Genomic DNA, 12,712 nt, shown 5'->3' with positions numbered 1-12,712 from the left:
GATGCTTGAAAACAAATTTAAACCTAATCCTAAGTTATCAAATCTTTAGTGGACTAATCTTCAATACAAATGTCTTTGAAGGCATCATTGGCTATGAGGGTATGAGAGAAAATTTTGAACAAGATATCTCTGACATGAATGGAATTTTTTATTCTCAAGTGAAAGTAATAAGGACCAGTTGACTAGGCAACACTTCTTTTTAATTATTTTTTACAATAAATTAATTCAAATTGCAATTTTCTCTCATTTAAGTTTATGTTAGGTGTTCAATCATTCAACTTAGACAATATTATGTGATCAGGTAACCTCATCGGATTTAATTTTTAGTACAAACAACATTATTAAGTCCCCAACCTAATCAGGAAAATGTGTAATCATTGTCACTAATGAGTTGTTCCTCCATTCTGTGTCATTTTCCTCTTCAAATCATTACCTTATTTTTCTTTTTGTTACTTTGCATTGATTACCAAAATCAGTTGGGTGAAGATTCTTTCTAATCTGAACAAAGACCCGGATTAAGTAAAGCATATTTAAGAGTAACGCCAGAAACAAAAAAACCAAAGGTTAGCTGAGAATAAGTTGGATGTTGAAGCACAGATAATCTATGGTGCCAGAGATTAATCATCTTCTTCCATGGTGCACCATCTGGGAAGTACTTTTCATCGTTCAATTATTTTGCCTTTTTAGCTTTTCAACCGTTTTTTGACCCTTTCTGTAGAATTATATTGGATCATATAGCTTACAGCTCGAAATGTTGGTTCAAAATTTCATAGGTGACTAATATTAGAGAGGGCCTACGAGACTTTTGAATGTCAGTTTCAGTGGTTGCATTCATGATTTTCTGTATTGATATTGAATATTAGATGATACATTATTGGTTTTGCAACTACCTCAATATGAATATTATATGCACAAACACAACATAGAAGAAGATGACATCGCTCAGACATGGGATAAAATGCTATTAGGATAGTAAAAATTTAAAAGAGATTTGAGGACAATTTTGTTTGGTTACCATATTGATTTCACTAAGTGATCAACACTCAATTTAGTATCTTGTACTGAATCAGGGCTAACCATCTTACAGAAGAAAACAAAAGTTTAAAATTTTGAAGACATTTAAGGGTAATTTTGTTTGATACCAAATTCATTTCACACAACAAGTCATAAGGATTTGGGGGAGGTGAGAGTAAGAGGAAGGTGTGAAGGGACAAAGATTTGAAATCTGAACTCCTTGATTTTATTCTCTATTAAAGAGGCCATCGTCATTGTGTCAAAAGCATATCCGCATCCAATTAATATCGTGACTAGAATCATGAGTATTTTACAATTGAGGGCATTCTTGTTGTGCAGTATTTTATTGTGTTCCTTGGTGATTGATTGTCTAGTTCGACATACAAGTCACTCGATCGTCTAGAAATTATCTTCTTGCCTCCTTGCCTCCTTACAAAAGTTAAAAATCTAAATGAGCAACGAAGTTTATGTATAAAATAATTATGTTTGAGAGGGGGAAGCTCATAAAACAACCACATAATGTGGTAGTTTTTGAAATTTCAATATTAAATTTACCAAAGAATTTGGATGTATATTTTGAAATAAAAGATTCCCACTACATTAGAATGGAGATTTTTGTTATATAATTTTAGTCTCACATCTAGTAGAAGTGGGAGTTGTTATCCCACATCGAAAAGAAGTAGAGTTTGTTGAGAGTTTTAGTCCATTTCGAGTAAATATGGGAGAAAGTAGGATGGGGAGAGGTATAAAAAGATGCCTCCCCTCCACATGTAATTCATCCCAAAATTTTTCCTCTTATATATTTCTTTATCTATAGTGAAGTTTTCTCTATTCTAGTCGTATTATAATGAATTGATATGCGGTTGAATCCTGTGTTAAAATGTAATGTAATAGACATGAATAATCCAGCCGATAATAAACAGACACGGTAATCAGTTGGAACTTTGATTTATTAACATCTCTTTTTTTGATTGACCTCAATTGTCCACGTGAGCCACAACATCATGGGGTCAGATTCCATACATGTTTTTGAAGGGTTAGATATGAAAATACAGCAGAAAAATAAAAAAAAGTAGGAATGAAGAGAGCGTCGGTTGAGTCATCACAATCAGACTACGTAAGCAGAGTATTATTTGTTAGGTGGAGAATCTTGGAATCCATGTAGATCGAGATGGTGCTGATGATAATGAATTGGTGAAGCATATACCTTTATGACTCTCACCTCATCTACTCCTCAATCATAAACTTGAGGTTGTTGGGCTTTTATCTCTTATCCAAATTTGGTTCGAGTTCGTATTAGTTTTCGTCAATCAGGGAAAATAATTAATGTGCTCCCTGTACAATTTTGAACCACACAATAGAGGGTGGAGGATCATTGAGATTTTCTTTTTTTCACAAGGAAATGATCCAAACTCAATAAAAGTTCATCAGACTATTCAGAAGAAAGAAAAATTTTCTATACGAGACATGATATGCATAACTTAGATCTTGTATCTAAGTCCGGCCTCAAGGCTGATTAGAACATAGAAATTCATGTAGTCAACCGATTTAATTGGAATAAGTCTTATTATTGTTATTGTTATACATTATTACACCGACAGGATTCGAACTGTTCATGGTCTAAAGGTAATTAGATTCATGAACAAAGTAGTAGAGTTTAGCATTTACATTTTTTTCTTTCCTTCATTGAGACTCTTTTTTCTTTTAAACTAGAAAGATATAAGGCGGATACTTAAGAAAGTAATGAGATTGGGTGGCTGTTGAATCACATGTCATGTAGGGAAATATTTGTAAATCCATGTATAAAAAAGAAAGTAGAGATGGAATTTAGTGAAAAGCAGAGATTAGAAGAGGTGGAAAGCAAAGATAAAAGGTCTCCAAATCCAATAAGGATGGCTTGAAAGTTGGAAAACGAAAGATAAAGAGACTCGTGTGAACCCAGTTACCACACCTTGGCTTCCACATCGTCTCTCTTCGTCTATCTTCGTCTCTCTTCTTCTACCAATTTGGGCTTGAGACTTTGAGTGGTGAGAGAGGATCCACCGTCAAAGGCATCACATCTCTCACTTCCTAAAAAGTTCTTCAATAAAAGCGAGCGGTGCCCATCAGCCCATGACGTTTAGTTGTTTGGGAGTTGGCGTGAAATCCTCTTCACTACACATTTACATACACAAGCACATGACTCGTGTGAAACTAGACACACCACCACGACCCACAGAGGTGGCTCAACCCTGCCCTATTTGTTTGATGCTGAGATCAAAATTGATGATCATCCATTGGAGAATTGCCATTTTTTTTTTTTTTTTCTTTCTTCTTTGGATTTTGTCAGCTCTCTCGGCTATGACTTTGAAGACAATGAAGTGGATGTTATAAGGAAGAAATGGGTGGTGGTGACAGAAAAATACAACAACAATAATAAACAAGGAAGAATAAAGAGGGAAAATAATGAAGACGACGACGACATGCGTGAGTGCGATGGGGCGGCGCCGAACATTAGCCCAAAATAGCCCATGTCACCACCGTCTCCTCCTCCGGTGCCGGTTAACACTCCGCTGCCGCCGCTGCCGCTTCCGCTTCCTGTCCCACCACCATTATCGCTGTTGAATCCCGGGTATGATATGCTCGCGCCGTTATCCCTGTTCCGACCACAACAAAAAATTAATTAGTGCACAATGATCAACGAGCGGTCCAATGCAGAACCAACCGACTATTGGACCAGCCGGTTCATCCAAGCTAAGTTTGTAGGCTTCTTATAGGCTTTATCAGAGAAAAGGTCGGTCAGTCAGATGACATGGCATACGAGGTATGATTGGATACAGCTTTGACAAAACAAAACAAAACATTCAATCTCCACTTCCCATCCGTATATCTAGCTAATCCATGTTACCACTAGCGGGGATAATTACTAATTGAAAAAGATTAATTTAAATATAAAGCTTTAAAGTAATCCTCGTCTTAATGTCTATTTTCCCTTTTTAGTACAAATCTTCGTCTGAAATTGAGGGCCCACAACAGTTATATTTAGCCAATAAATTCCTGTGAAAGTGAAACGGAAATTTTTTTAAAAAGCGAAGAAGAAGAAAAGTAAGACTTAGTGTCAAGTGATTAGATTCCCTCCACCGGCAGGCACCGCATTGCTACGTATACCGATGGAGACTGGAGAGAAACAAGTCACTCACTATTTACTGTATTTCACAGTTTCATTGTCCTCACTATCCTCCGTTAAAGGAAAAAAAGAAAAGAAAAAAGTTCACAGTAATCGAATCCACCAACAATATAATTTTCTACTTTTTTCTGAATTTTCTTACACACCCTTTTCCTTTTTTCTTTTCCTCGTTTTTCCGGGAATTAATTTCGGTAATGGGAGATGGGCAACAGCTGAAGACTAAACCCTAAAATTTAAGAGACTAAAATGTGAGCTCCACATTTCACGCGGTTTTATCCCTTGAACACTTATTATTGGAAAGCTGGTTTTGGGGAGACAGTGGAGGAATTGGAACATCAAGTTTTTATAATGACACAAATACCCTTGTTAGAGTGTCCAAAAAAAGCATCTGAGCTTAGCTGGCAAATCTGAATTTTGGCGAGTTGGAACAGAGAAAAAAAAAAGAAGGCAGTGAGTGGAAAGTACCTGGTGCCACCTAAGACGCCCGCGTTAACAGTGAGCTGGTCAATCAGCGCCGCGGATTTGGGCTCCACGCTCGACGCCTTGGAGTACTTCACTCCCAACCCTTCCCCTGAAGGCACAAAGAACGCCCCGTTCGCCATTACGTCCCCCTCCGTCCTCCAATTCCACCCCTCCCAGTCCTTCTCGTCTGTATCCACTCGCTTCGTCACCTGCACCAACAACTCCCCCACCACAGTTAATAAGAGATACATAAACTCCCAGGTCCAACCGGACTCAACAAACAAACAAACAAACAAACAAACTATGAAAAAGATCAGATACCTCTTTGGCGTTGGGATCCCCCGGCGCAGTGTAGCGGTTACCCTGGCTGTTGATGGTGGGGTTAGCGCTTCCACCAATAGCATACATCTCCCACTCCGTAAAATCGTTGTTCACCACATGAAAATATCCACGCCTGCACCGAGGCATCCTCTGCACCAGCGCATCTCCGAAATGGTTAAACGCTATGGTCACCTGCATACCAGAGTCTGGCAAGTAGCTGTCACTGTGTCCCAGCAACATCACCTCGTCGTGATGCGAGAAGTAGTTGTTCGAAATGGTAATCCCTGTGGACCCCATAATCACATCGATCAGACCGTCTGTACAATGAGAAAGCGTGCAGTGATCGATCCACAGGTGCGTCGACCCGAATATAGAGATTCCATCGCCGTCCGATTTCGTCCGGTAACCGTAATGTGTGGGGCTGGATCTGATGTTCGTGTTTCCGGTTGGGATACAGTGGTGAATGTGAATGTTGTGGATGATCACATTGTTTACGTACTGTAATGTAATGCATCCACCACCAACGATGTGTACGTTAGCTCCTCTACCGTCGATGGTCTTGAAGCTGTTAAAGATCAGTTCTTCCTTCAACTTTATCAGCATATTCCCAGAGAATATGATCCACAGAGGCTCTTCTTGAATCACGGCGTAACGAAGAGTCCCCGGCGTCGGATTCACGGCGTCATTGTCCGACGAGTCCGTAACTTCGTAGATCTGACCTCCCTTCCCTCCCAGAGCTCCAGCTCCGAAACCGATTCCGCAATCGGCCAAGCGTTGCCGGTTCGCCGCCCAATTTGGGTCGCACCTCCAGCAATCGTCGATGGGGTTTCCGGTCAAGCACGACGACTGGTCCTTTTCCGAAACCCCCAACATTTGCCTCCGTGATATCGATGCGTTCACCCTCCTGAAGAACAGAGCAAGCAAGTACACACATTAGAAGAGAACCAGATAGATAGATACAACTCACTCAAAAAATGGTGTGTTCTTACTTCTTGGGGGCAATGCCTTACCTTTGAACTTCCTGAGCAACCGATTCAGGGTCGGGATGTTGATGGGGAAGAGTGAGGTTCAGAGATGAACCAGTAAGAGGTGTAAAGCAGCTTAGGAAACATAATAGGAGAATGCAGGTTTCAGGAAGAAGCATTCTGGATGATGGAAGGAGGTAGGAGTGTCCTAGTGAGACTCTGATAGTAGGTTGGTTTGGGGGAGAGGAAAAACCCTGGCTTTCTTGTTGATGAATGAAGATTAGTAACGCCCAATTTGGGGAAAATGTCAAAGTATTATATAAAAATACTCGTATCGGGGAATGTAGAACTTTGCTGCTAGGTAGGGTTTAGATTTTTTTTTTCTTGATTATCCTAGTAAGCAAGAAAGGTTGGAAATGGGGGAGGTCGTGATTGCGACTCCCAGAGGTGAGACAGTGAGAACGAAGAAGAACAGGTCTAACCAAAAAAGAACGAAGAAGAGGAAGAGAATAACCTCTCCTTTCCCCTCCTCTGTTTCACAATTTGCACACTCCCCCTCTCTAGTCTCTCTCTCTCTCTGGATCTCTGCTTAAATCCCTATCTTCTTGCTTGTTAATCACTCCAAAAAGGGGGTTTAATTTGATGTTTGGGTAAAACCCACAGAAGGAACAGGAGTTTTATAATATATATGTACAATATAATATTGTTTTCTTGTACGTTTGCTTTGCCTTTATTATATTCTTTTTCTCAGAAAAGAATACAGTATGTTCTTCGTCTGCTAATCCCATCGAATCTCAGATAAAATTCACTACCTTGCTCACTTTTCAAGACCATTAATTGCATTTACATACTGCATTTACATACTTTCTTAAATACGGTGATATTTAAGGTGAAAATGACTACTTTTTAGTTTTGATTTTTGTTCGTGTTTCATTTCCTGGTCGCTCCTTAACAGCCGGCGGCGAAGCAAATTACGGTATACTATAATTAAAGGTAGTCGATTAGCTAGTTATAAATTGCTTTCTGAATTTTAATTACAAAATCAGACGAGAAAGAGACTGTCATCTGTTTTTAAAAGTTCAACGAAAGAAAAAGAGTCCAGGACTGTAAAATCCAACTTAAATTCATGGGATCTGTGCCTTCCGTGACTTGGCGGAAATGTTGACGACTTTTTATATTCGCCCACACCGCCGAACCAAATTGATTTGCATTTGAGTCTATTGAACCCGGTTCGTTTCAATCATTTGAGCCGTAAGCCCAATTCTTTTCAGATTTCGAAGCGTAGGTTGGTTGGTGCCTGAAAAATGATAGTTGTTGGGCTAATCTAATGGCCTGAAGGGAGGGTGACTATTGAGTGTGTGGTGTGTGGGACCTACGAGTATGGTGAAAAGTTAAAAGAGAATAGTTAAAATTTAAAATTTCCTTTAACCAAGAAGTCATTACCCTAGCCTCGGGTTTTCCACTCTTCTCATCATACATGATACAAGCACATGCGACCCACTGAAAAGTGTACCGTGTCCCTACCTCTTGGACTAACCGTTGACGATGGGGCTACCATCCCTCCTCGGATCCTATTCCTAATTCAAAAATCCATTATTGGGTCTAGAAGTCCATATAGGATACTACTACTTTATAGGGGGAGTCCGACCCGATGCCCAGGATCCGAGATCCAACTATCCAAGTTCCGCGAACAATTATTGAATCAGATTCGATGGAAGTGGAACCTCCACACGTGAAGAAGGTCCAGTTTCGACCCAACCCAAATACGCTCTCTCAGTATGAATACGATTTGTTTTGGATAAGGAGTAAGTAAGTGAGTAACTAACGACCGACCCGCCGGTTTTCTCTCAACGAATGGGGACACCCTTCTTGTGTGGGCCCACTTGGGAGCGCGAGCATCTTTTTCTGATGTGGGACCGACATGTCACAGCATTCTCCACCTCCACCGAGTAAGACAGCAGGGGCTCTCTCTCCAGGAGAACTCCAACTTCAAGTAGAGGAGGAGAAAAGGTATCTGTTCACCAACAACAGATGTGGGACCCGCCGGTGTGATCCCTCCAACTTGGCATGTAGGTCAAGGACTGATTCATTGATGTATGACCAGAGGACGAGTTTTTGGCCAAAATAAAAGACCAGAGGACGAGTGGCAAGACTTTTGTGACAAAAACCGGGCCGGGGTCCCACAAGCACAGAATCTGTACAAAATGACCCTTCTACTCTTTATTCTTTTCGGACTTGTGTGATTTGAGATCCGCCGCCCGAGGAGGACCACCACAACCACCAAATTAGGGGAGGCTGCTGTTAAGTGTTAACACTAAACACATTCTTCTTCTTTTTCCCAGTCGAAGCAGAAGAAAGTGGTTAAAAACTCAACATCACCCCTTAATTATGGTTTAGAGACGTGATCATAAGAGAAAAATGCATGCATGCACATGCCTTTTAGATCGTGACACTTTGAATTTTCATGCGTTAGGAAAAGAAGAAAGAAAAAGAAAAAAACAATCGTAATTGGTTGCTACTTGTTCTTCTTCCTCTTCTTCCTCTTGTTGGAGTCAATGAATCATTAGTCCTCGTTTGAAATATTTCTTCACTTCTTATTTGTTTGAGTCTGTTTCAAAGAATACCAATGTAATCTTCTACTTATCCGTAGCTTTGTCGTATTTACAGTACTGACGTCACTTCTTGGTCCAAATATTTTAATTCAATAGAAATGTCAAGAGGTCAAATTCAGACGCTGCGTTTGTCTACAAATGGGTGGTGGAAAAATAATACATGTAAGTTCCATGTGTAATGGAGTGAGGGGGAAGAAAAGAAAAGAGTTTTGTGAAAAAGTGATAGTGGTGGGTCTCACTTTTTACTTTTCTCAACTTTCCTACAAAGTCCCACCAAATATGTAGAGTTTTAAAATGGCTTGGAGTGGGAAAGTTGGCTGCCACATCACCAATTAAGTTGTCTCCCACTTTCCCACCCCAAGCGAACAAATAATCTACCATTTGGCATTTAAGGAAAAAATAAGAAATCTATGTTATAAATAATATTGATTGTGGATATCCATCACCCCCCAATAGACAATACTTTCAATTGAAGATCTCAACCACCTCAGCATACAATCTTGGTGATTCACATTCTCATCTTAATTGAAAATTACAATAATCTCAACACACAATGTTGGCAGTCAATATTTCCATTCTATGCACTTTCTATCTTGGGTAGCAATCGATCTTTCCATATCAAGAATATCTTATTGTGTGTAAGAATCATATATTGTATTTCTTTGTAGACTCTGATATTTCCATATCAGAATAGATGTTCCTTCTACTATAAATATGTAATGCACTCAACTGAATGGATTAGTTCTGATTGAACTCATCTTGTCTTTCTTCTTTGTATTCAATATCTTTTTTATTTTATAATAATCTATACTTTTTTCAAGAATTTTTCCACCCCACATTTATTCCAGCAAACAAACACAGCTAGGTTTTAGACTAGTTAGTGCAACTCATTGGTGGCCCATTAGCCCAAACCAAATGCATCGAACCATTATAAATGGTCAACTGTTATAACCCGGTCCCCACTAATTATGCTGGCTTTTAGTTTTTAATGTTACCGTTTTGTAGTTTTATGTTTACGATTACTGATATGGAGAGTTTATGATCTAACCGGGTTCATACCTGGTCCGACCCTCGACCCGGTTGAGACGGAGAAAACCGAATCGCTCCCGCCGAACCGGGACGCGGAAGATGGCTTCGTGACAGAAGAAAGATTATTCTGGAGGGCCAGCGTGCCCTAATCTTACTTATGGATTAGGGTAATCACCCCGATGACAAAGACGAGCTCAAACCGGCCGCGTCGGATAATCATCATCAAAGGGATAACTATCGCATAACCTAACGGTTATCTCAGGAGTCCTCTACTAGTCCAAACTAGTAGAAGTCTATCGCTCAACGGATCTTATTGATAAGATCCAACGACTACCCGAAGAAGGCTCGAGTGCATCCAACGAAGGAGATTCGAAGGTACACTCTTTATAAACCTCACTACCATATAAGGTGAGGGACGGATCAATCGATCAAAAATAATACTATATGAGACTCAGGTTCAGATACATACTGATAGATCCAAACTATCAGCGTCCTGCTATCTAGATCACCTTTCCCGTTTCTTCATTCATTAGCTCTGTGCTTCTAGCAGAGCCGTTTGTGATTAAGTTCATCAACTGACTTAGCCTTCGGAGGTGGACTCCCGACCCCAGCGGTCGGGCCACATCTGACTCTTTCGTTTTGCAGGACATCACGTGGAGATCCAAGGACTGAGCAGATTTGGATGCATCAATTACATAGTCCATTTTTCAGTTTTTTCTATTGTTGGCATGAATACCCTTTATTTCCAAAACTTCAAATGTGAGATAAATATGTGAACAAATATTATTGACCATTGTATTAGTGATCAGTGAACAAGCAATTCTCATCAAATTTGGGACCATTTTGTTACTGTCTTTTCAATTGTTGACCCTAAGCTAGATCATGCCTACCATTCAATAATCTTTTGATTTTAACGTTTTATTCTTGCCTATTCTTGCCTATTCTTTGGAAGTATGGCTTTCACCTTTTTCTTTTTTACCTTTTTTATTAGTTAATGATTATTTTTTCAATTAAAATGATATTTTGTATGTATCTACGTAACTATATTGATATCTCATGTTTTTTTTCTTCCCCTCAATATGACTATGAGATTATTTTACTATTTAAAGAGGTAAAGGAATAAAAAATAAAAACTGGTCTTGTTTGGACCTTAAGCCAAAGAGGCAAAATGTAAGGCCCTTATAATTTTTAACTTTGAAATTTGAAATGGACTACAGCAACTTGATTAGGGGTTAGAAAAAGTCTCAAATTAGCTCAACCAGAATTCAAACCATTAGTCAACCTAAACCCAAATCGCACTAAATCAAAATTCTTGTTTGCAAATGATCTTTGTTTGGGCTTTGATATTTTCAACTCAAAACTGTTAACCTCAAACCAAAATTGCCCCAAACCAAACCATTGACACCCTAATGAAATAATTCAATCTCAAATTGAGTTAATAAATATTTGTTTATTTTTTATATTTTTTAAAAGAGATAATTACTATTAGCCCCCTGTACTTTGATTTTATTACTACTGTATCCCCATGTACTTTTCAAAATTATTAATCCATCCTTCAACTTTATCTATAATTACTATTGCCCCCTACCATTAAGTTCCGTTAGTTAACTGATGATGTGGCATCTTTATATTTTCTCAAAACCCCAAAAATACCCTTATACTTATCTACCCTTTTGTCAAGTTACAGTAGTACCCTTAATTAACTTTGGACAAAAAAATTAACTATAATCCGTTTTATTCTCAAAAAAAAAAAATCAAATAAAGAAATAATGATTTAATAAAACTCAAATAGAAACCGAAGAGGAAGGAAAATCGAATTCAACTCAAATTGGAAACTGAATATCACCTAAAAATTTTTCAAGATAAATGAAGTTTAGTGAGGGTGGGAAATCAAATTGGATTTGGATTTTGTTCATTTTTTTTAATTCAAAATAATTGAAGTTTAGTGAAAGTGGGAAACCAAATCGGATTTGGATTTTGCTCATTTATTTAATTTAAAATAGATGGAGTTTTGTGAAGGTGGGAAACCAAATTGGATTTGGATTTTGCTCATTTCATTAATTCATAATAAATGAAATTTATGGTAAAATTGATATTTAATCTGGTTTTATAAATAGGGTAGAATCGTCTTTTGATTTCTTAATTTTAATGAAGGGCAAATTAGACATTACATATTCAAATTTAACGGCAACTTAACACCGTTATAAGGAAGGAGGTAACAGTAATTTCGTAAAGAACAGGGTTTTATTAGTAATAAAAGCAAACTACAAGGGGGCAACAGTAATTATCCCTTTTTAAAACATTCTTTCATATTCCAATTCATTGGCTACCAATAGGAGTACTAGGAAGGTGACAATCAAATTTCACCACTGAAGAGTTGCTCAAGTGACAATGACTAGCGGTTCTTAGTGAAGAGTTCAAGGTTTGTCTCTACCTTATATTTATTAAAAAGCCACACTCCCAATATATATATCCCAATATATATATAGGAGTGGAGGATCCAAACACCTAATTAATCCTTATGATATACACGTTAGTCACTCTTTTAAGTCTAAGGGAGTTGCTCATGGGCAATGACACCTTACCATTAAGAGCTAATGAGTTCAAGCCTATTGGACCTTAATTTTTTTTGCTGAGTGATTCGGAATGATAGGAACTCATTTTTGTCTAATGGAATAAACCTATCACTCCCTAATTCTATGTCTTGGTTTCATAAATTGCTAGATGATGTTTTTTCCCAAGCTTCTTCGGAGCTTCTCAAGCTCAGGTGCAGCAGCCAAATAGAGGTTACAGTTCTCGTTCACAAGAGGGGGCATACGAAATCTGGTGCAACTTGGAAATGATCTTTGACTTGCTACCTAAACCATGTCAACAAGACTGGCCGATGCATCTCACAACAATATTGATTAGCATTTTGACAAACTATCATGAAGTAACTTTTTGTAGTTTTAAGTCCCCAACACTTCTATCCAACTAGACTAAGTTAGCATTATGGGCTGCAAGCAGTAATAGCAGCAATACTGTTGTTAGTAGTGAGCATAGGTGTAACTCACATAACTATTTTGACTAATATATTATCTTTTTCTTTTTCTGTGATCAAAAAAAAAAAGAGGGCATGTTATAAAACTTTCATATCATGTAAG

At 38.4% G+C, this 12,712-nt stretch overlaps 1 protein-coding gene across 1 annotated transcript; it reads right to left on the bottom strand.

The window, feature by feature from the left end:
- Window positions 1-2,258: 2,258 nt before the first annotated feature.
- On the bottom strand, window positions 2,259-6,691 carry LOC149023747 (putative pectate lyase 12). Its single transcript, XM_089144245.1, has 4 exons — window positions 5,974-6,691; window positions 4,964-5,867; window positions 4,646-4,851; window positions 2,259-3,650 (listed from the first exon to the last, which is right to left on the bottom strand). The coding sequence occupies exons 1-4, from the start codon at window positions 6,105-6,107 to the stop codon at window positions 3,353-3,355; spliced, it is 1,542 nt and encodes a 513-aa protein (XP_089000371.1). The 5' UTR covers window positions 6,108-6,691; the 3' UTR covers window positions 2,259-3,352.
- Window positions 6,692-12,712: the final 6,021 nt, after the last annotated feature.

Source organism: Hakea prostrata, chromosome 2 (assembly GCF_041222555.1).
Source record: "Hakea prostrata isolate BN-2017 chromosome 2, UWA_Hpros_2, whole genome shotgun sequence".
Taxonomy (NCBI): domain Eukaryota; kingdom Viridiplantae; phylum Streptophyta; class Magnoliopsida; order Proteales; family Proteaceae; genus Hakea; species Hakea prostrata.
Note: the sequence above shows the minus strand (reverse complement) of the source record. Positions and strands in the feature narration are given on the sequence as shown.